At 36.2% G+C, this 20,688-nt stretch overlaps 1 protein-coding gene across 1 annotated transcript in view; it reads left to right on the plus strand.

Moving 5' to 3' along the window:
- The window catches only part of LOC107730567 (inositol 1,4,5-trisphosphate receptor type 2), a 98,104-nt gene that overhangs the window by 14,670 nt on the left and 62,746 nt on the right, over positions 1-20,688 (plus strand). Inside the window, exons 4-35 of the mRNA XM_016541426.1 lie at positions 259-345; positions 1,136-1,294; positions 2,738-2,836; positions 3,146-3,229; positions 3,351-3,497; positions 4,042-4,137; positions 5,753-5,803; positions 7,105-7,155; positions 8,948-9,096; positions 9,578-9,677; positions 9,762-9,925; positions 10,153-10,294; positions 10,381-10,539; positions 10,618-10,790; positions 11,400-11,519; positions 11,640-11,822; positions 11,954-12,205; positions 12,313-12,460; positions 14,076-14,223; positions 14,322-14,509; positions 14,655-14,775; positions 14,904-14,955; positions 15,812-15,980; positions 16,122-16,289; positions 17,013-17,102; positions 17,212-17,337; positions 17,549-17,671; positions 17,810-18,010; positions 18,334-18,576; positions 19,696-19,821; positions 19,987-20,115; positions 20,250-20,370. Of these exons, the coding sequence (XP_016396912.1) occupies positions 259-345; positions 1,136-1,294; positions 2,738-2,836; positions 3,146-3,229; positions 3,351-3,497; positions 4,042-4,137; positions 5,753-5,803; positions 7,105-7,155; positions 8,948-9,096; positions 9,578-9,677; positions 9,762-9,925; positions 10,153-10,294; positions 10,381-10,539; positions 10,618-10,790; positions 11,400-11,519; positions 11,640-11,822; positions 11,954-12,205; positions 12,313-12,460; positions 14,076-14,223; positions 14,322-14,509; positions 14,655-14,775; positions 14,904-14,955; positions 15,812-15,980; positions 16,122-16,289; positions 17,013-17,102; positions 17,212-17,337; positions 17,549-17,671; positions 17,810-18,010; positions 18,334-18,576; positions 19,696-19,821; positions 19,987-20,115; positions 20,250-20,370 (4,369 nt within the window). The remainder of the gene's footprint in view (positions 1-258; positions 346-1,135; positions 1,295-2,737; positions 2,837-3,145; positions 3,230-3,350; positions 3,498-4,041; positions 4,138-5,752; positions 5,804-7,104; positions 7,156-8,947; positions 9,097-9,577; positions 9,678-9,761; positions 9,926-10,152; positions 10,295-10,380; positions 10,540-10,617; positions 10,791-11,399; positions 11,520-11,639; positions 11,823-11,953; positions 12,206-12,312; positions 12,461-14,075; positions 14,224-14,321; positions 14,510-14,654; positions 14,776-14,903; positions 14,956-15,811; positions 15,981-16,121; positions 16,290-17,012; positions 17,103-17,211; positions 17,338-17,548; positions 17,672-17,809; positions 18,011-18,333; positions 18,577-19,695; positions 19,822-19,986; positions 20,116-20,249; positions 20,371-20,688) is intronic.

The raw sequence follows: 20,688 nt of genomic DNA on the forward strand, positions 1-20,688 counted from the left end.
GGGACTTTGTAGAAAACGAAGCGTTTGAGAGGCGGGGCATAGAGGACTTACAATAATGTACAGTATTTGAAAAATAATGTGTTTTTTGAACATTAAAGCATGTCAACATATTCCGTTACACCAAATACACAAAATAATGATCTTTAAAAAAGCATCATATGACCCCTTTAACATCACTGATTATGCAATAGAATTCTACTACTAGGCATTTTGGGATTGCTAATTATAGTTTTCTGTCTTTTCTACTACGTTTTGCAGCATGCAGCGGAACTGGAGCAAAAACAAAATGACACTGAGAACAAGAAATTGTTGGGAGAGGTTGTCAAATATAGTCGGGTTATACAGGTACAGTCGAGCTTCCCTCTTCTTATCAACAAATGTTTGTTTTTTACACTTTTGGTTGGACATCAAGAACGTTCTGTTTGTTTTCACACTGTTGCCAAGGCTGCCAGTGCCCCGCTCAAGGGCCAAAGAGGCATTTGACAGCGTGGGTGATATACGGCTCTAGAACCAATAGAAAAAAATGCCTGTTTGATTGGTCACTTTGATCTAAGTGTTTCTATGGGCTTACACAAAAACCATGGTTGCCGACATTTTGCCAAACATATTTGACCCAACGGGCCTCTTCGTTTGAGTTTTGCAGTTGCCTTCAAGGCGACTGACTTGACTGAAATTCGTGTGTGTGTGTGTGGCCTTGTGTTTTACTTTCAAAGACAAGATTTGAAATTCAAAAGTCTGGCTATGTATGTCTAGCATCTGATAATAAACTGAAAGTTTCAGTTTAGTATCAGATTATAGTCTCACAGAGCCAGATTTTTCACTTTTGAATTATGGCTGGTCTATATTTGCATCTTATTTTACTTATATTCATTCTAATATGCTGATTTGGTTCTAAAGAAATGTGTAATATTAATATTTTTGTAGAAACAGTAATACATTTTTTCAGGATTATTTGATGAATAGAAATTTCAAAAGAACAGCATTAATTTGAAATAGATTTTTTTTTGGTAATATATAAATGTATTTACTGTCATTTTTGATGCATTGAAAAAAAATCATATAGACCTCAAATTTTTGAATGATAATGTATGTGGTACAGTATTTTTAATACAGTAAACTGTCCTTATATTTTCAGCTTCTCCATATTAAGAGTAATAAGTACCTGACAGTGAATAAGCGTCTTCCGGCCCTGCTGGAGAAGAACGCCATGCGTGTCTCTCTGGACCCTTCAGGAAACGAGGGCTCCTGGTTCTACATCCAGCCTTTTTGGAAGCTACGCAGCGAAGGAGACAATGTAGGCTTCACTCCACTAACACAACAAACACTTCAGAAACAATCGCTGTGTTTAGGTTCTGACTTTTATCATGTTTTTCTTTTTTTAAACATGCAGTGAAGAAATTACTGCATTATCATTTTAAAAAGCTAATCACCTCTCATCATTATATTAACATTTTGTTGTGTTAACTGGTCTCTCCTCTTGTTTTCATCTCAGCAACTGAATCGTGAAGGTATATAATATATTTGGCGCATGCAGTGTGTGTGTGTGTGTATACACAGAGAAGTATGCAGCATGCTAACATGCATGTGACATGCAACCCTAACTGCCTGTTACAGTCTTGATTTTTTTCTTTCAAGCCTGAACTATTAAAATATATCCAAATACAATCAGTTCTAGTATGCAAATAGTTTCCAGATCAGAATAGAATTATTAAATAGCATCCAAACTGGTTCAGATTCATTGTTGACATCAGTGGCTTGAGTTCTGAGTGAGATTGGTTGTGTGTGACTGTGATGTTATATTATGTATAGAGAAAGAGAACGATAAACACTTCACTCACATGTTCTTCACAAACTGTGCATTTACACTAGCTCTTTAAGCATGCAATGGATATTATATCTGTGTGTAAACAAGTTGTCCGTAATTTTTCATTAGTATCTGCAATTTACGACCCCATGAAATAGCTTGACAAGTGCAGTTTTCTTTCCCATGTGACAATATACTTTTCTTTCTTAATACCCCATGGCCTTTATTTTGTTGGTAACATTAGTATGTGAATACAGTAATAAAGTATGTATAAATCAAACTATAGTTAATTCATAGTTTATAAATTGTAGTCTCTACATTGTTAATACATTAATAGCTGATGTACAGATAGTTTGTTCTTCATTCATTGTCACTGTAATTTACAAATTTTCATTGTTCAGTTAACTCAATTAAGTTCTTTTTTTATCCTTCATAACCTAAACTTAACACTAGCTAAGATCTTTTAAAAACATTATTTCAGTATTTTATGCATTTTTTTGAAAAGTGTGGTTCTACCGTATGTGTATTTACTTACATTTGCATACACATCAGGAAAACATGCAATATTGACGTATTGACAGCATCTAAAATGTAAATCATTTACGTATGAACAACTTCATTGACCTACAAATGATTATTTAATCAATTATTATCAAATTAACGGAATTAAATGATTGGTTCTATTGAATTTGTGATCAGTGGCATTATGTTTTTATTCGCTTTTAACACAGTTGACTCCTTTTATTATGTTAGCATAAGAAAGGCATGCTTACAGACTTCATGGGGTCAAGTATAAATGTGTCTAAAACACCAGTTTCAAACTCTGCATGTCACAGGATGTGATGTCATTTGGTTTCTTTTACTGTTGAAATGGAGAAACAACAGAAACCTCTGTGGTTGAATGCAGTGTTATATATGTGTATGTGTTTGTAGGTGGTGGTTGGAGATAAAGTGGTTCTAATGCCTGTAAACGCAGGGCAGCCTCTCCACGCCAGCAACATCGAACTCCTGGATAACCGTGGCTGCAAAGAGGTCAGACACCAGCTGTGTTCTCCGCATAATAAATATACACAGTGCACACACATATATTATGTAAACAAAAACTTTTATTTTGGACTCGATTAATCGCGATTAATCATTTGACAGCACTGATAATTGCAATAACCTTAAATGTCTTAAAAATTCTAAATATATCGTATGAAAAGTAAAAGAAATGTTTGATTTGTGATATAATTGTTTTTTGAGTTAATAAAAAACAGTTTTGAGAAAAAGTGGAACTATAGAAACTATTGAAAAAGTAATGGAAATAAAGATGTGTGTTTTGTATTTCCGGTCTGTCAGGTTAACGCTTTGAACTGCAACACCAGTTGGAAGGTCACTCTTTTCATGAAATTCAGTGAATACAGAGATGACATATTAAAAGGGGTGAGTCTTATGTTGTGGTTTACTAGATATGTGGGGAGTGATGTATTGATTTAGGTTTGTTTTGTATTGAATGTGGTTTATAATATCTCTAATCATTTGTCTCTCTCTTTGATTCACTCAGGGGGATGTGGTGAGGTTGTTTCATGCCGAGCAAGAAAAGTTTCTTACTTGTGATGAGTACAAAAAGCAACAGTATGTCTTCTTAAGAACCACTCTCCGCCAATCCGCAACCTCCGCCACCAGTTCAAAAGCACTATGGGAAGTGGAGGTACGTATGTTTTTCTTGTTCACAAACTTAAAGTTATCTATATGTACGTAGTGAAGTAAAATGTATCATAACATTTTATGGTTTATAAATGGGATACACACTACTGTTCAAAAGTTTGGGGTCAATGACACTTTTTATAATGTTTTTGAAAAATCTAGGAGTTATTCCTTTGATGACAAAGCTGAATATTCAGCAGCCATTACTCCAGTTTTCATTTCTTATTATTATCAATGTTGAAAACATTTGTGCAGCATAATATTTTTGTGAAAACTAAATTTTTTAGGATTCTTTAAGAAATGAAAAGTTCAAAAGAACAGCCTTTATCTGAAATAAAAATCTTCTGTAATATTATACATTTATTTACTGTCATTTTAATCAGTTTAACTTGTCCTGGCTAAGTACAAATATGAATTTCTTTAAAATGAAAAACTTTATCATACCCGGAACTTTTGAACGGTAGTATATGTTCTTACTCAGATGTTAGAACAATATCATGCTGTACAGAATTAATCTGGAGTCTCTCATCCTGTCCCGTGTGCTTCAGGTTGTCCACTATGACCCCTGCAGAGGAGGAGCCGGCCAGTGGAACAGCCTGTTTCGCTTCAAACACCTCGCCACAGGACACTACCTTGCGGCAGAGGTGTGCATTCCATGTCTACTTTGTTTAGTCCTTCCCAGAAACTCATCTGGTTTTTCCCTTCTGCCTGTTTTACATAATTCAGTCATGGTTAAAGAGCTGTTTACTATATGGTTTGACATGTTGTGGTTTGTGTGAATTCCTGTGGTTTACATCTATTTGCATGCTGCACGCTTGAAGCTTTTCCTAGAGCAGTAAACTCACTGGTGCGCCACTTGGGTGATTTAGCTGCATTTACTCAACTGACCCTGAAATCAATAACATATTATCTGAATGCTGACATCAGAAGAATGTCACAATGTATTAGCAGTTCTCTCTGAGATCTTGCTGTCTACAAGAAACAATAGAGGAGTTTAAGGAGATCTTAATATCAACTCATATATTTCTCATCAAACACTCCCAACACCAGATTATCTGAACTTTAATATTCCGAATAATTTTATGGACGCTCTTCCCATTTCCAGGGTTCTCAGAATTGGAAGTCGTCACAACAAATATAATTTTTACGTTCCCATTTGCCCCAATAGCAAATGAAAAAAATCCACGATAGCGTTTCTACGACTTTCCAAAAGAGGAAAAAAATGAAGAGATTTATTATGTTGCACAGAAGAGAGAAAGAAGTAAGATTTGCCGTCACTTCCTCAGCCATTGTTTTAGAAACACTCAAGCAGCAGTGTTAACCCGTTTTCTGTAATTTAATGCTAAGGTAAGAAAACTCAAAGAATAGGGTTATAAATGTACAGTAATAAAAAAATTGTTTAAATAAAAATATGAAAAAACTTTGCTAAATTTGCGACGTTAATAACTGTGGAGATGTCATCACAGACTGTGAAAAGGGTCCAGAGCTCTGTACTTCTACTTGAATGTCAAGAGTAGTCTCATTTTTTTCAATTATTATTTCTGTTAAGGAATTTTGGAGAAACATCGGAGACAAAATGAATGCTTAAACTTTTTAACAGTAGTGTTTACCACATTAAATTGATCGAAAGTGACAGTACTTTTACAATGTTACAAATAATTTGTAATCATGAAATGCATCAAAGTTTTGACAAAAATATTAATAGCACAACTGCTTTATTAAAATCATTAATAATAAGAAATGTTTCTTGAACACCAATCTGCATTAAAATGATGTGATGCTGAAATCTGGAGTAATGGCTGTCGAAAATTCTGCTTTACCTTTAAAGGAATAGATTTTGTTTTAAGGTATATTAAAATAAAAAACTGTAATTTTTTATTTATAATAATGTTTTACAATATTGCTGTTTTTACTGTATTCCTGATCAAATAAATGCCCTTTTTTTTTTTTTCAAAACATAAAAAAAAAAACGTACCAATCCCAAATTTTAGAATGGTAGAGTACACATAACTTTTATAGTCAAGTCTTCTAAACTATAAAAGATCAACCTCTGAAAATGTTCTATTGTGATGAAGATGGGCTGCAGGTGGCAGCCTTCTCAATGTTATTGTCACAGTGGTGTGGAATCCGTCACAGCCATCCACTGTGCACAAGGCAGACAGAGGGGTTATTGTCCAAGATAAAAATGATGAAACAACCCCCCTTTGTAACTGTGTGTATTCCATAAGGCCTTCATGAACACTGCTGCTTCTTTTTCAGGTGAATCCTGATTTCAAAGATCGTACCGACAGTATCAGCACCAAAAACGAGGTAAGTCAGACCTCACTTGGATGCCAACCTATGTGAGTCATAACTAGGCTTGCAGAATTCCACAGAAATATCTGCAGAGTTCCACAGAAGATCCTTTTCCCATTCTTCAGAATACACACATATTTTTTTAAGTTTGCAGACTCTATCTTTGAAGTATTAATCACATTTGCTGATTGTGTTGAACTGTATTTGAAGTTTTGTGTCTGACTCTCTCTGCTGAAGTAAACAGAACCCGTTCTGTCTCGTCTACACAGCATTGCGGCTCAGCCCAACTCTCCTGCACAACTTCTCTATTACGTAATCCGCTTCTCTCCCCTCCTTCACGCTGCAACAGACAGCCTCGCACAACTCCCGTCCTCCTACTCTCCGGAATTTTTTTTTTTCTTCCGCCTGTATCTCTCACTGCACCTTTCCGCTGTATTAGCATTCTGCTTCAGCAGCCTTGCAGACAAACACACTCGCACACGCTCGCGCACACTCGCAGAGGGGGCTCCTTACATAATGTCTGAATCTGGGGGTGCCCCGTGAGAGTCTGGCAGACGTGCTGTCTGCTTCAGTGGAGGAGTGAGTCAGAGGAGCTGCAGAGAGTCAGAGCAGAGGAGAATTTATAATGCTGCTCTCCAAATAGCCCTCCATCAAAAAGCTCCGGTGAAAACAGTCTGTGCTACAGATGCAGTCCTGCATAATATCCTCACTGTAGATGACCTCTGGGTTTTTCTCAGAATTTTTTTGCAAGATCTGTTTGAGCTGTGGCCATTGTAGGAATTGCAGGTTCAATGGAAATGTTTCTTGAACACCAATCTGCATTAAAATGATGTGATGCTGAAATCTGGAGTAATGGCTGTCGAAAATTCTGCTTTACCTTTAAAGGAATAGATTTTGTTTTAAGGTATATTAAAATAAAAAACTGTAATTTTTTATTTATAATAATGTTTTACAATATTGCTGTTTTTACTGTATTCCTGATCAAATAAATGCCCTTTTTTTTTTTTTCAAAACATAAAAAAAAAAACGTACCAATCCCAAATTTTAGAATGGTAGAGTACACATAACTTTTATAGTCAAGTCTTCTAAACTATAAAAGATCAACCTCTGAAAATGTTCTATTGTGATGAAGATGGGCTGCAGGTGGCAGCCTTCTCAATGTTATTGTCACAGTGGTGTGGAATCCGTCACAGCCATCCACTGTGCACAAGGCAGACAGAGGGGTTATTGTCCAAGATAAAAATGATGAAACAACCCCCCTTTGTAACTGTGTGTATTCCATAAGGCCTTCATGAACACTGCTGCTTCTTTTTCAGGTGAATCCTGATTTCAAAGATCGTACCGACAGTATCAGCACCAAAAACGAGGTAAGTCAGACCTCACTTGGATGCCAACCTATGTGAGTCATAACTAGGCTTGCAGAATTCCACAGAAATATCTGCAGAGTTCCACAGAAGATCCTTTTCCCATTCTTCAGAATACACACATATTTTTTTAAGTTTGCAGACTCTATCTTTGAAGTATTAATCACATTTGCTGATTGTGTTGAACTGTATTTGAAGTTTTGTGTCTGACTCTCTCTGCTGAAGTAAACAGAACCCGTTCTGTCTCGTCTACACAGCATTGCGGCTCAGCCCAACTCTCCTGCACAACTTCTCTATTACGTAATCCGCTTCTCTCCCCTCCTTCACGCTGCAACAGACAGCCTCGCACAACTCCCGTCCTCCTACTCTCCGGAATTTTTTTTTTTCTTCCGCCTGTATCTCTCACTGCACCTTTCCGCTGTATTAGCATTCTGCTTCAGCAGCCTTGCAGACAAACACACTCGCACACGCTCGCGCACACTCGCAGAGGGGGCTCCTTACATAATGTCTGAATCTGGGGGTGCCCCGTGAGAGTCTGGCAGACGTGCTGTCTGCTTCAGTGGAGGAGTGAGTCAGAGGAGCTGCAGAGAGTCAGAGCAGAGGAGAATTTATAATGCTGCTCTCCAAATAGCCCTCCATCAAAAAGCTCCGGTGAAAACAGTCTGTGCTACAGATGCAGTCCTGCATAATATCCTCACTGTAGATGACCTCTGGGTTTTTCTCAGAATTTTTTTGCAAGATCTGTTTGAGCTGTGGCCATTGTAGGAATTGCAGGTTCAATGCTGTCGATTAACAGTTGTCAGTTTTTTAAAAATGAGCAAAGATGTGTTTACAGTAGCACACTAACATTGGAACTGAATAAATGTTAAAACGCACTCTTTTATGGAAGTAGAGCCACAAGACATAAACATTGCAAGTTTCAACATGAGATTAGTCGAATGGCTTGCAATCGTGTCTTGTCATATGCAACCTTCGAATCCTGTTATGACCTTGTAATGCCAGCAAACAGCTTTAACAAAAATAAGCGTAAATAAAATAATCTTCTTTTAAATGCTTTACCCCATAGACTTCCATAGGAAGTGCATTACTATAAATAGGTTATTTTATTTTATTTTTTTATATTTAATTTGATTTTATTATTCAGCAGGGCAGTTTTTGTTATTTTACTGTTATTGAGATACTATTGTAGTTTTTATTCGTTGTTTAAATTAGTTTTTATGTTTTCCATTTTCATTTTAATTAATTCCATTTAGTCCATTTAATGTTTTGTTTGGCGTTTCTGTATTTTTTAGTTTTTTAATGTTTATATTGTTTAATTAATTTTTATTTCAGTTTCAGTTATTTTAGTACATCAATGAAAATGAGAAACGTTTCCTTAGCAACTGGCTTAAATATAATGCATTTATTATTTTTCATATTTTAGTAGCATTAATGTTGATTTTATTTCAAATAAAAAACTATATTTTTTAAGGTTTTAATCTTAATTTTAGTTAACAATAATAACCCTGGTTTGAGGTACTTTCACCATGAATATTTTTCATGTAAAAATAAAAGAAATCTCTGTAGAATAGAAAAATGCAGGAAAAAATTTATAATACAGTATATGAGAATATACTGTATATGAGAATACAGTATAAGAATAAAAATTACATATAGTAACCCATAATCACAAGTAAGTATATTTAAAACCAGTAGTAATGGTACAGTACATGCAGACTCAGTGTTACTTGCATTGTCATATGTGGGTTTTTATACACCAATGTGACCTTCCCCTGTCTCCTTGTGCAAACCTCAGACCAACACAGACACTTTGTACTCTAAAAAGAAGTGGCAGGCTGACAAGATCCCCTACACCCTTGTTGCAGTGCCCCATGGCAATGACATTGCCTCTCTTTTTGAACTGGATGCCACCACCTTACAGCGGGCAGACTGCCTAGTTCCCAGGTTTGTTCCTGTACACTAAAATGACTTTTAATCATGAAAACCATGAGATTAGAATGAAAAACACTTAAATTTAGATGTGCATTTATTTGTTTAACAAACCCTTTTATTGGAAATGAGGAACGGGACAAGCAATCTACCCTAAAGAGACAAGCTCTAACTAAGCTTCAAAATTGGCTAGAAGTGCAAGCTAAGAGATGTAGGTGTGAAAAAGCAGCAGTAAGGGTTTGAAAGGGAGTAATGATTGTAGAACAAGTGCTCCCAATGCATTCAAGTGCTCACGAAGCCTTTTTAGAGCAACCATTTAGATTTTAAAATATACTTATGAAACCATTTATCCAGATTAGTTTTTATTCAAGTCCCCATTAAGTGCTGTCGATATGCCAAATGTACTGTTGGGTATTTCCTGTAGCCGAAAAATCAGTATGATGCTAACAACTGCAAGGTCATGGGTTCGATTCCTTGAAAATATGTCCTTTTTTAGGAATTCCTATGTGAGACTCAGGAACTTGTGCACAAACACTTGGGTGACCAGTACTAACATTCCCATTGATGTTGAGGAGGAACGACCCGTTATGCTCAAGGTTGTTTATTTCCTTTATTTTTATTTGAAGAAAAATTAGTCTTGTCAATGAAAGCTTGTGTAATTTCTCTGTTTATTTGAACAGATCGGCACCTGCCGCATGAAGGAGGACAAGGAGGCGTTCTCCATTAATTCTGTCCCCCTGTCAGAAGTCAGGGATTTGGATTTTGCCAATGATGCCAACAAGGTCTTGGAGATGTTTGTGCGTATTTTGGGGATCAGCAATTTCGCAGTAGCAAATGAACGCAGGTATACGTCACACTTACTGAAGGCCTTTGAATTTGTTAAGGTGTGGTCACAATGGGGTCACAAACCTTTTTTTTTGCACACTAGCATTGTCCATTGTCAATAGCATAGAAATGTATGAAGCACAGCTCACACAGAAGTCACTTTCAAGCCAAGGAAGTAAAATGAGATCACTGTTATGCATTTATATTTTTACGTTTTATGTTATGTATTTATATTTTTACGTTTAGGTTTACTATTAAGCTTTTGGAGGATTTGATCTTCTTTGTGTGCGATGTGCCGAACAACGGACAGGACGTGCTGTCTGTGGTCATCTCGAACCCCAACAGAGAGAGGCAGAAACTCATGAGAGAGCAGAACATCCTGGCACAGGTTTGCTCGAACAGTAATCTCAAGTTGATTCTTAAAGAATCGTAGATTGCACAGCAAATTTCCGACTGTAATTTCTATGTTTGCAGATCTTTGGAATTCTTAAAGCCCCATTTTCTGAGGTTAAAGACTCGTCCATGCCGAAGCTGGAAGATATGGGGGAGCAGCGCAATGCTCCATTTAAGTACATGCTACAACTGTGTTACAGAATTCTGCGCCATTCCCAACAAGATTACCGCAAGAATCAGGCAAGGAACATCTTCAGTTATCAGTTTGAATTATTAGGGTTGTCCAGTAGACTAATATACGTGTCTTCTTTCTCACAGGAGTACATAGCCAAGAATTTTTCCATCATGCAGGCTCAAATCGGCTATGAGATCCTGGCCGAAGATACAATCACTGCTCTCCTGCACAACAACCGCAAACTGTTAGAGAAACACATCACTGCACGTGAGATTGAGACCTTTGTCAAACTTCTGCGCAGGAACCGAGAGCCCAGGTCTGACCCAGAGATTTAGACATCCACTCAAATGTTTGGCACTAACCAGTACCGGCAGAAAATGTTATTATGAACTGATGAAATCTTTAAGGAAAACGAATGGATTCTCTGTAATTTGGGACCAATGTATTGGGATCAAATAAGAGATCTTTAAGACACGTACTGTAATATTCTGCTGGATAAACAAAAATGTATTATATTTTTTTCCAAGTAGGATTTTATTTTTATAAAATTCTTATTTGTCCCATTAGTATCATTTAGATTCCAAATTAGTTATATTATGAAATATTACAATTTAAAAAACTAAATTTTTGATTTTATGTTTTAAAATATAATTCATTCCTGTGATTGCAGAGCAGCTGTTACTTCAGACTTCAGCATCACACAATCCATCAGAAATAATTCAAATATGCTGATTTAGTGCCCTAGAAACTTTTTTTAATATTATCAGTGTTAAAACAGTTGTGCTGCTTGATATATATATATATATTTTTTTTTTAAACAGTGATATATTTTTCTTAGGATTCTGTGATGAATAGAAAATTAAAAAAATTATGTATTTTATATATAAATATATTTATGTATATTTTATTGTGCATTTTTCCCTAGGTTTCTGGATTATTTGTCTGACCTGTGTGTCTCCAACAAAACAGCCATTCCTGTCACTCAGGAACTGATTTGCAAATTCATGCTGAACCCCATCAACGCAGACATCCTCATCCAGACCAAGTGAGATCCTGGGATTAGCTATATAACAATGACTCAGAATTATGGGAAGAAACTCTAATAGTGTCTAACAGGTCGTTTTGTATTATATTAAGATATATGACTGGGTTTATGTTTCCGTAGACTGATCCCACACACAGAGACCTCTCTAGAGTCATCTTTAATCCAGGAGGATGGTGATGATGAAGAGGTATGGCTATACTGGATTGATAACCACAAAGAGCCTCATGGGAAGTCCATCCGCCACCTGGCTCAGGATGCCAAGGATGGACAAAAATTAGACGTTGACATCATCACCTACTACAGGTTAGAGTTCAATCACATCTTTGAAAGATAGTGTATTTGATTTTATTTTGTTTATTTATTGTTTTATCTTCTAAGCAGGATCTTTTATTATTTTTAAATTGGAGTACATATGAATGTCTATCCATTCTCAGGTGTCAGCTCAATCTTTTTGCTAAAATGTGCCTGGATCGGCAGTATCTGGCCATCAATCAGATTTCCAATCAGCTGCCTGTAGATCTAATCCTCCGCTGCATGTTTGATGACTGCCTGCCTTACAACCTGCGTGCCTCATTTTGTCGTCTAATGCTGCACATGCATGTGGACCGCGACCCGCAGGAGGCCGTGGTTCCTGTTCGCTATGCGCGCCTCTGGACTGAGATACCCTCCAAGATCTCTGTCAATGAGTAAGATGGGAACTATCTTTGCCTCTGTTGCTTCTACCATTATGTGGCTTTATTTATAAGACTGCTTTGTGTTGTTCAGCTTATCTGACTGTAAAATTGGTGAACAGGTATGACTATGAGTTCAGAGACACATCCAGAGAGGACATGAAGAGAAAGTTTGCCCCTACTATGCATTTTGTGGATGAATATCTCAAAGATGTGGTCAGTCAGCCTGATCCCTTTGGAGACAGAGAGAAGAATGAATTGACCCTTGAGGTGAGATGATGTTTGGTTCCGTCAATGGTTCTCACATGTGCAATTTTCCATCAGTGTGGACAGAACACCATAAATACTCTGAAATACTCTGACATTGTTTCCTGCGCTACTATTCAGCCAACACCAAATCTACAGTGCGAAACATACAGCCTGACCTGGGGTGCGTTTCCCAAAAGCATCGTTAGCTAACTATGGTGGTAAGTTCCATTGAACTCTATAGGTAATGACGGAACTTGCAACCATAGTTGCTTTTGGGAAACGCACCCCAGGGTAGTCAATTCCAGAACAAATGACTCTTATAAGCTTTTTTCTTAGTGGTTTAGATTTATTCATATAGCAAGATCAGTGTAGTCAATGAATCACTCTGAAGAGTTGATTCTTTAAAGTGAATCAAAACCATACAAGCACGAACAGTGTAGTCCAAATCTCGGACTGATGACTTTTATTGGCTTTTTTTTAATGATGCAGATTTGTTCATATAGCATGACTAGTCTAGTCAGTGTTGGTCACTCACTGTAGTTGTGAGTTGGTTCTTTTTAGTAAATTAAAATCACTGCATGGCCAGTGGAGTCTAATTCTCAAATGACTGATGTTAAAGAGCTGTTTTTTTAGTAAATCAAATTGATCCTTACAGCGCAAACGGTGTAGTCCAGTTCCTGAGCTAATGTCTCTTATAAGCTGCTTTTTTAGTGAATCAAATCCATTAATACAGTGTGACTACTAGTGTAGTCATTGATTCCTGAACAAATGATTCTAAGGAATAGGCTCCATTTAGTGAATCAAAAACACAGCACAACCAGTTTAGTCTGACTACCAAATGAATTTGATAATTCAAATCTATGTCCATCCTATGATTCTTAGAGTATAAGCTGTTTTTTAGTGAATCGAATCCATCCATACAACATGACTGCTGTACTTCCGTTGAATCCTGAACGAATGGTTCTGTTTAGTAAATCAAAAACATACAGAACAACCAGTGTGGTCCGATTACCAAATGAATGACCCTTATGAATGTTTTTTTTATTAAATCAAATCTGTTCATAGAGGGCAAACAGTGTAGTCCAACCAATTACTGAGTGAATGACTCTAAAGATTTGGTTCTATTTAGTGAATCAAAAACACAGCACAACAAGTGTGGTCTGGTTCCCACACCATAAAATTTATTGTATTGAATCAAATTCATCCATACAGCCTGACTGGTATAGTTCAATCGACTCTATTAGTGAATAAAAAATACAGCACATCCAGTGTAGTTGGATTCCAAAAGGGTGTACTGTACTTTATTAGGCATTATTTTTAAGTTAAACTGATTCCCGAACAATTGAATTGGTTCTTTGTAGTGCACCAAAAACATAAAGCGCAAAGAGTGTAGTCCTTATGAGCCAGTACTTTTTAGTGAATCAGTCACATGGAGCTTATGTTGTACTTCATGCTCGTGTGTCTGTGTGTTTTGTATTTGTGTGCCAGGTTTGCTGTTTTTCTTGAGTGTATTATGAGACTTGTCCAGAGGACAGAGCAGAGCAGATTGGCTGCATTAGCTCTACCAGAATACTAATGATTCAGTCTCTAACACTTTGAATTTTAATGGATTTTCTTCTGTCTGTCACTCTAACAGGTGGTCCACCTGGCACGTAACCTGGTCTACTTTGGCTTCTACAGTTTTAATGAGCTGCTGTGCCTCACACGAACCCTGCTGGCCATCCTGGACATTGTCCAACCCACTTCCACATTTATGTTCAAACTCAACAAGAGCCCTGAGGGAGGTGAGACCCCATTTTAAAGCTGTCTTCAGTGTTTGTTTTGCAAGATAATAGCTGCTTGTCCTTGAGGCGGTGTAACACTTCAGGCTGTGTTTGTGTAGGTAATAATGTCATGCGTACCATCCATGGTGTGGGTGAGATGGTGACTCAGATGGTTCTGAGCAGAGGCTTGATGATGCCCCACTGTCTCCCTGATGCTCAGCCAATCCACGGAAAGCAAATCTGTCTCCCTGACAACGAGAACGTCATGGTGATGGACACCAAGCTCAGGATTATTGAGATTCTGCAGGTGATGCCCTTGTAGACTGTTGCATTTCAATGAACTAAATTGATCAGTTATACAACACAAACGTTTCTTTGTTTATGTCGAAGAAAGTTTTGGAGGTTCTGTTAAATGTTGGCATCCTTTTTCATTTCATCTTTTCTATTTATAGTTCATTCTGAATGTGCGTCTCGATTACCGCATCACCTATCTGCTGTCTATCTATAAAAAAGAGTTTGGTGACCAGACTTTGGACACTTCTGCTTCAGTGGCAGAAGTTCCTGTCATGGCTGGTGAGAGTTTCATGACATATACAGTCATATAAATTCATTTCCAACCACACCATGCAGTTGATTAGTTTATTTTTGGTTTCAAGGGTATGTGTGTGTGTATATTTTAATATTACTGTGGTATGTTCCAGAGCCAAACATTGAGGAGATTGCGGAGAAAGCAGAGAATATGTTTTCAGGGAGGTGAGGGAATGATTTCTTGCAATGTGTTTGTTTTTTTTCTGTTTGGTGTATAAAATACAATTGAATTGTGATACCTGAATCACTATCAGCACAGATACTGCCTTTTTTTAAAAGGATTGAAAATAAGTCAGACTGTCGATACAGTAATACTGTGAAATATTGTTCAAATTTGGAATAATTGTTTTAATATATTTTAATATGGGATTTATTCATATGATAGCAAAGCTGAATTTTCAGCAGTCATTACATAGATTCTTCAGAAATCATTCTGTTCCTTCAAAAATTCAATATGTTGATTTTGTGATCAATAAACATGTCTTATTATAATCAATGTTAAAAACAGTTGTGCTGCGTAATATTTTTTGTGGAAATTGCCTTTTTCAGGATTTGATTAATAGAATGTTCAAAAGAACAGCATTTATTTGAAATTGTATTGTAACAATTTGTTACAAGTTGTTTCACCTTTGATCAATTTAATGCATTCTTGCTTAATAAAAGTTTTTTTTTTTTCTTTTAAGCAAACCAAAAATATTACTGACCTTAAATTTTGATCGGTAGTGTAAATAAACTTTGTTCCCCCTTTTTAAAAATTGATTTTAAGAGGCATTTTTACCTTTATGTGGATTTTTTTTCTGACAATAAAAAGAAGCAGTGTGCTGTGTGATTTGAATGAATTAAAAACAACAATATGAACAAACATGCCCAAGATATCATAACACGATAAACTCTCTACTAGATTACGTTTCTGTAATTTTGCCATTTTTTTTGCTGCTGTGTCTTTAGGACTTCTATGTAAACACTTGATTTTTGGATTGGCTTCATTATTGATTCAGATCTCGTGTTGTTGTGTTCACAGTGCTAAGGAGAGGAACTCGGTGGACCTCGATGATGAAGGCGGTCAGACGTTTCTGCGGGTGCTTATTCACCTCATCATGCAGGACTACCCTCCGCTGGTCTCCGGCTCTCTTCAGCTCATCTTCAAACACTTCAGCCAGAGAGCCGAAGTTCTGCAGGCCTTCAAACAGGTCTTACTCTCACTCATACTTCTTATCAGTTCTTCTTATCTTCTTATCAGTGTATGGAGGTTTTAAATATTCTGTTTTAATGGAAGAACCACATGTTTTAATGGTGCTATTGGCCAGTTAACAATGGTGTTTGTTTTGCAGGTCCAGTTGCTGGTTTCTGAGGAGGATGTGGAGAATTATAAGAAGATTAAGGCAAGTCTGGACCAGCTGCGGCTGACAGTGGAGAAGTCTGAGCTCTGGGTTGAGAAGAGTGGAGGTTACAGCAGTGAAGACATTGCTGAGAATCAAAACAAAGAGCAGAATTTGGAGGTGCGCACCTACTGGAGAAACACTGCAAGCATATTGCTAAATTGTAGTGCAGCAGATTTGCTTCCTCTCTGCAGTGCATTGCGAATACAGCAAAGAGAATACATTTGCCGTCTTATTTTGTAAGACTTTGATACAGCAGTTAATGTTTGATGTGGATTAATTTTGTGACCCTCATAAGATTAGTTCACTAATAATTTTGTCGTAATAATTAGAGATTGACCAACATTGTATTTCATAAATTATGATAAACTCATAATACTGATATTAGTAATAAAATAATGATAATGCACATTAAGTTTTATCCTTGTAGTTTAGTAATAATTTTTTATAATTTTTTGCTATTGTTGTGTCAAAAAGCAAAAAATTCATTAATTGAAATGAAGCTGAAAATAAAATATAAATATATATATGTATATAAACAACTTTTAAAAAACCTTAATATTTAATATTCATTCAAGTTTAAGTACTAAACTACTAAAAATAAAAAACTAACTATGACAAAATAAATTTATATGTATACATAATTATATATTTTACATAAAATGATGAATGCTTAAATCAAATTTAAATTGAAAAACAAAAATTTAAAAATGAAAGCTAATTCCAAATATTATATATAATATAATAGTAATATATAAATAATTCTAAAATAAAAGAGTTAAATGGATATCTTTTATGAGACACAAAATTTCTTGATTTCACACCTTAATTTCTGGTTTATAGGAAGCAGGTATCTTGAGCCCAGTGCAGGATGGGAACAGTAAACCTCAAATAGACAGCAACAAAGCCAACAACTACAAAATCGTCAAAGAGGTGGGAACTTTTTCATACAGTGTTCCTCAGCTCCAGTGATGAAAAATTTTCGAGACCGAAGAACTCGAAAATACTTAACTTCAAACTTGTGATTTTGTTTCTGATGTAGATCCTGCTGAGTCTCAGTAAACTCTGCTCTCCTGGTAAGAAGATTCGTGTGCAGCAGCAGAGGTTGTTGAAGAACATGGGAGCTCACACTGTGGTGCTAGACCTCCTCCAGATCCCATATGAGAAGGTGAGTAGACGTTCCTTCAGTGCTTAAATGATCAGTTCAGTATTTTATAGATTCCACAACCAGGCATTAGTGAATTTTGTTCATTAATTCAGAAGTGGTTTAACCATTATATATCGTAACATTGTCATATGCTACTGTAAAATAAATCTAGACCTGGAGATTGTCATATTGAGATCCTTATGCTGCCAAACTCTTGCTGCTCCGTCTTCAGGGGGACGAAAAGATGGACGAGATCATGTCTCTAGCCCACACTTTCCTTCAGTATTTCTGCAGAGATAATCCTCAGAACCAGGCGCTGCTGCACAAACACCTCAACCTCTTCCTCACCCCTGGGGTGCGTGTCACCACTGAGTTGATTTCAGCTGAGGACACTGTTAATGAGCATTACACGTCCTTTCTATTAATAGATTATTTGGTGTTAAAAGGGAATTCTGATGAATATTTCATTTGATTCTCTCTTTGCTTCTCTCAGCTTCTGGAGGCAAAAACCATGTGCTACATCTTTAGGAACAACTACCACCTGTGCAATGAGATCAGCGACCGCGTGGTGCATCATTTCGTGCACTGCATTGAGACCCACGGCCGTCACGTGCAGTACCTGCGCTTCCTCCAAACCATTGTGAAAGCCGATGGCAAATATGTGAAGGAATGTCAATGCAAAGTCATGAATGAGGTGAGAAGGACTTTGAATTTAATGTGTGATGGAGATATGTACATGTGTATCATGTTTATAATACTCAGAGTATTAAAATTATATTTTTGCACATATTTATTATTAATTATAATTAATAATATATTTTGAAAATAATTATATTTTTATATCTATTGTTTTCTTTTTGTATAATTTTATAATACTTATCAGTAATTTTGAAAATATTTTAATACTCATTTTTGTATCACTCTCCACTAATTGTCAATATAGACTTCCCTTCACATAAAAGTGAATTTATGTGTTTGTAGAGCTAAATCAGACATTGTGTTTGTTTTGGGCCGTAGCTGGTGAATGGAGGAGAAGACGTGTTGGTTTTCTACAATGACCGTGCCTCTTTCCCGGTGCTGCAAAATATGATGTCGTCTCCGAGGGAGGAGAATGATGCTCTAGCGTACCACATCACCCTAGTGGAGCTGCTGGCAGCCTGCACCGAGGGCAAGAACGTTGATACAGAGCTCAAGTGCAACTCACTTCTGCCGCTTGATGACATTGTCAAAGTGGTCACGTACGACGGCTGCATTCCAGAGGTGATGGAACATTAACCCTACCTGAATGTTCTCTTGAAAAGCTCACCATGGCATATTTGAAAAGTGCTAGAGCTGTTGATTATGTTGTAATGATGCTTTTATAAGTTATCTAATGACATTAGTCTAATAATGGAGAACAAAATGTTTGCTCATGCTATTACTGTGCATGACGAGTTAAAAGTTTAAAACTCTCAAGAACATGCACAGTATTGATCCTTACAAAAAAATAGATGTTGAAAAAACAGATGGAAATACCACAGTGCTTTGATATACAGTGGACAAAATGCACTACTATTCAAAAGTTTGGGGTCAGTAATTTTTTAAAGAAATTAATGCTTTTGTTCAGTTAGGATGCGTTAAATTGGTCATAATTGACAGTAAAGACATTAAGAATATAACAAAAGATTTCTATCTCAAATTAATTCTGTTCTTTTTGAATTTTCTTTTCTATTCATCAAAGAATCCTGAAAAAATGTATTACAGTTCACACAAAATATCAACCATTTTTAACATTGATAATAATAAGAAATGTTTCTTGAGCACCAAATCAGCATATTAGAATGATTTCTGAATGTGACATTAAAGAAAAATTACATTTTAAAATATATTAAAGTAGAAAACAGTTATTGGTGTTATTGTTATTATAATTTTTTTTATCATTTTTATCGTTTCACAATATTACTGTTTTTATTATATTTTTTATCCAAAAATGCAGACCTTTTAAAAGACCTCTTTTAAAAACATTAAAAATAATGTTCAGATGCCAAACTTTTGAATATTAGTGAATATATATTTTTGGCCACACATTTAAAACGTTTGAATGTCAATGCATGAGATAAAATAACATACCAATACAATAATTTTCTAAATTAGGTTTGAAATAAAAAAAGAATAATAATAATAATTGAAAATTTTAAATAAATATATATATATTTTTTTAAGTTGGCTTAAATGTCCAAATACCTTTTTACGGCCACAGTATACCATTGTATGAAATGTTTACCAAAAAAAAAAAAGACTTGGTAGTGCCATGTCCAAAAAATGCAATTAAAACTGTAGACTTTTTTTGTAAGTGATATTAGCGAGACTTTTTGAGTGTTGTTTTTACATCTTTTGCAGGTAAAAATTGCATATGTAAATTTCGTGAACCATTGCTATGTGGACACTGAGGTGGAGATGAAGGAGATCTACACCAGCAATCACATTTGGAAACTCTTTGAAAATTTCCTTGTAGACATGGCAAGGGTGAGTTAACTGACACCAACTAACTCTTTCTCTCTCTGTTTCCCTCCCTCGCAATTTGTGAGGCATAATATACAGGCTTAAAGAGCTGTTTAGATCATCTGTGACTGATTTGTGCTTGCTAATGTGGGTGCTAAGCATCCTGACCTGATGATGATGTTGTTGTAGGTGTCTAACGGCCCCACAGACAGGAAGCATGCTGATACATGCCTCGAAAAATACGTCACTGATACCATCATGGCCATCGTCAAGGGCTTCTTCGGCTCGCAGTTCTCTGTCAGCAACTCGAACCTGCAGGTAGAGTGAGAAAGTTCAATCCACCAGTTCCTCACCTCATCTCATCTCAGTCTGATGTGAAGAGGAGACTTATTTCTCTCCCTATGCTCTATGAATCAGTCATATTAATGTTGCTTTGCTAATCTCTTCGTCAGGCCCATCAAGCAACTTTCATTAAACTGCTGCAGTCAGCCTGCAGACTCTACAACTGCACCTGGCTCAACTCCCTGCAGAAGACTAACATTGAGGGTTGCATCAAAACCCTTGCTGACGTGGGTAAGTTTCACATCTGGCAGTGATGAGTCTTAACCCAAATATAATGCCTCCATGTGACAGAGGGTTTTGGTTTGTGGATTAAATGTTTTTTTTTTTAATGAATAGTCATATATGGTAGCTTCACCATGACTAAAAAATGCTTCCAGCTAATTATTCGATGCTGACATGTTTTTTAAATATTGACCATCCTCCTTAAGATTTCTAAATTCCTGCAATTGGCACCTAATGAAATAAAAAATTAAGCAATTTTATGTAAAAGCTATTTAAAATGTATATATGTATATTTGTGTGTGTATATATATATATATATATATATAT

This window comes from Sinocyclocheilus rhinocerous, unplaced genomic scaffold, assembly GCF_001515625.1.
Source record: "Sinocyclocheilus rhinocerous isolate Xijiao unplaced genomic scaffold, SAMN03320098_v1.1 scaffold13, whole genome shotgun sequence".
NCBI classification, from domain to species: Eukaryota; Metazoa; Chordata; class Actinopteri; order Cypriniformes; family Cyprinidae; genus Sinocyclocheilus; species Sinocyclocheilus rhinocerous.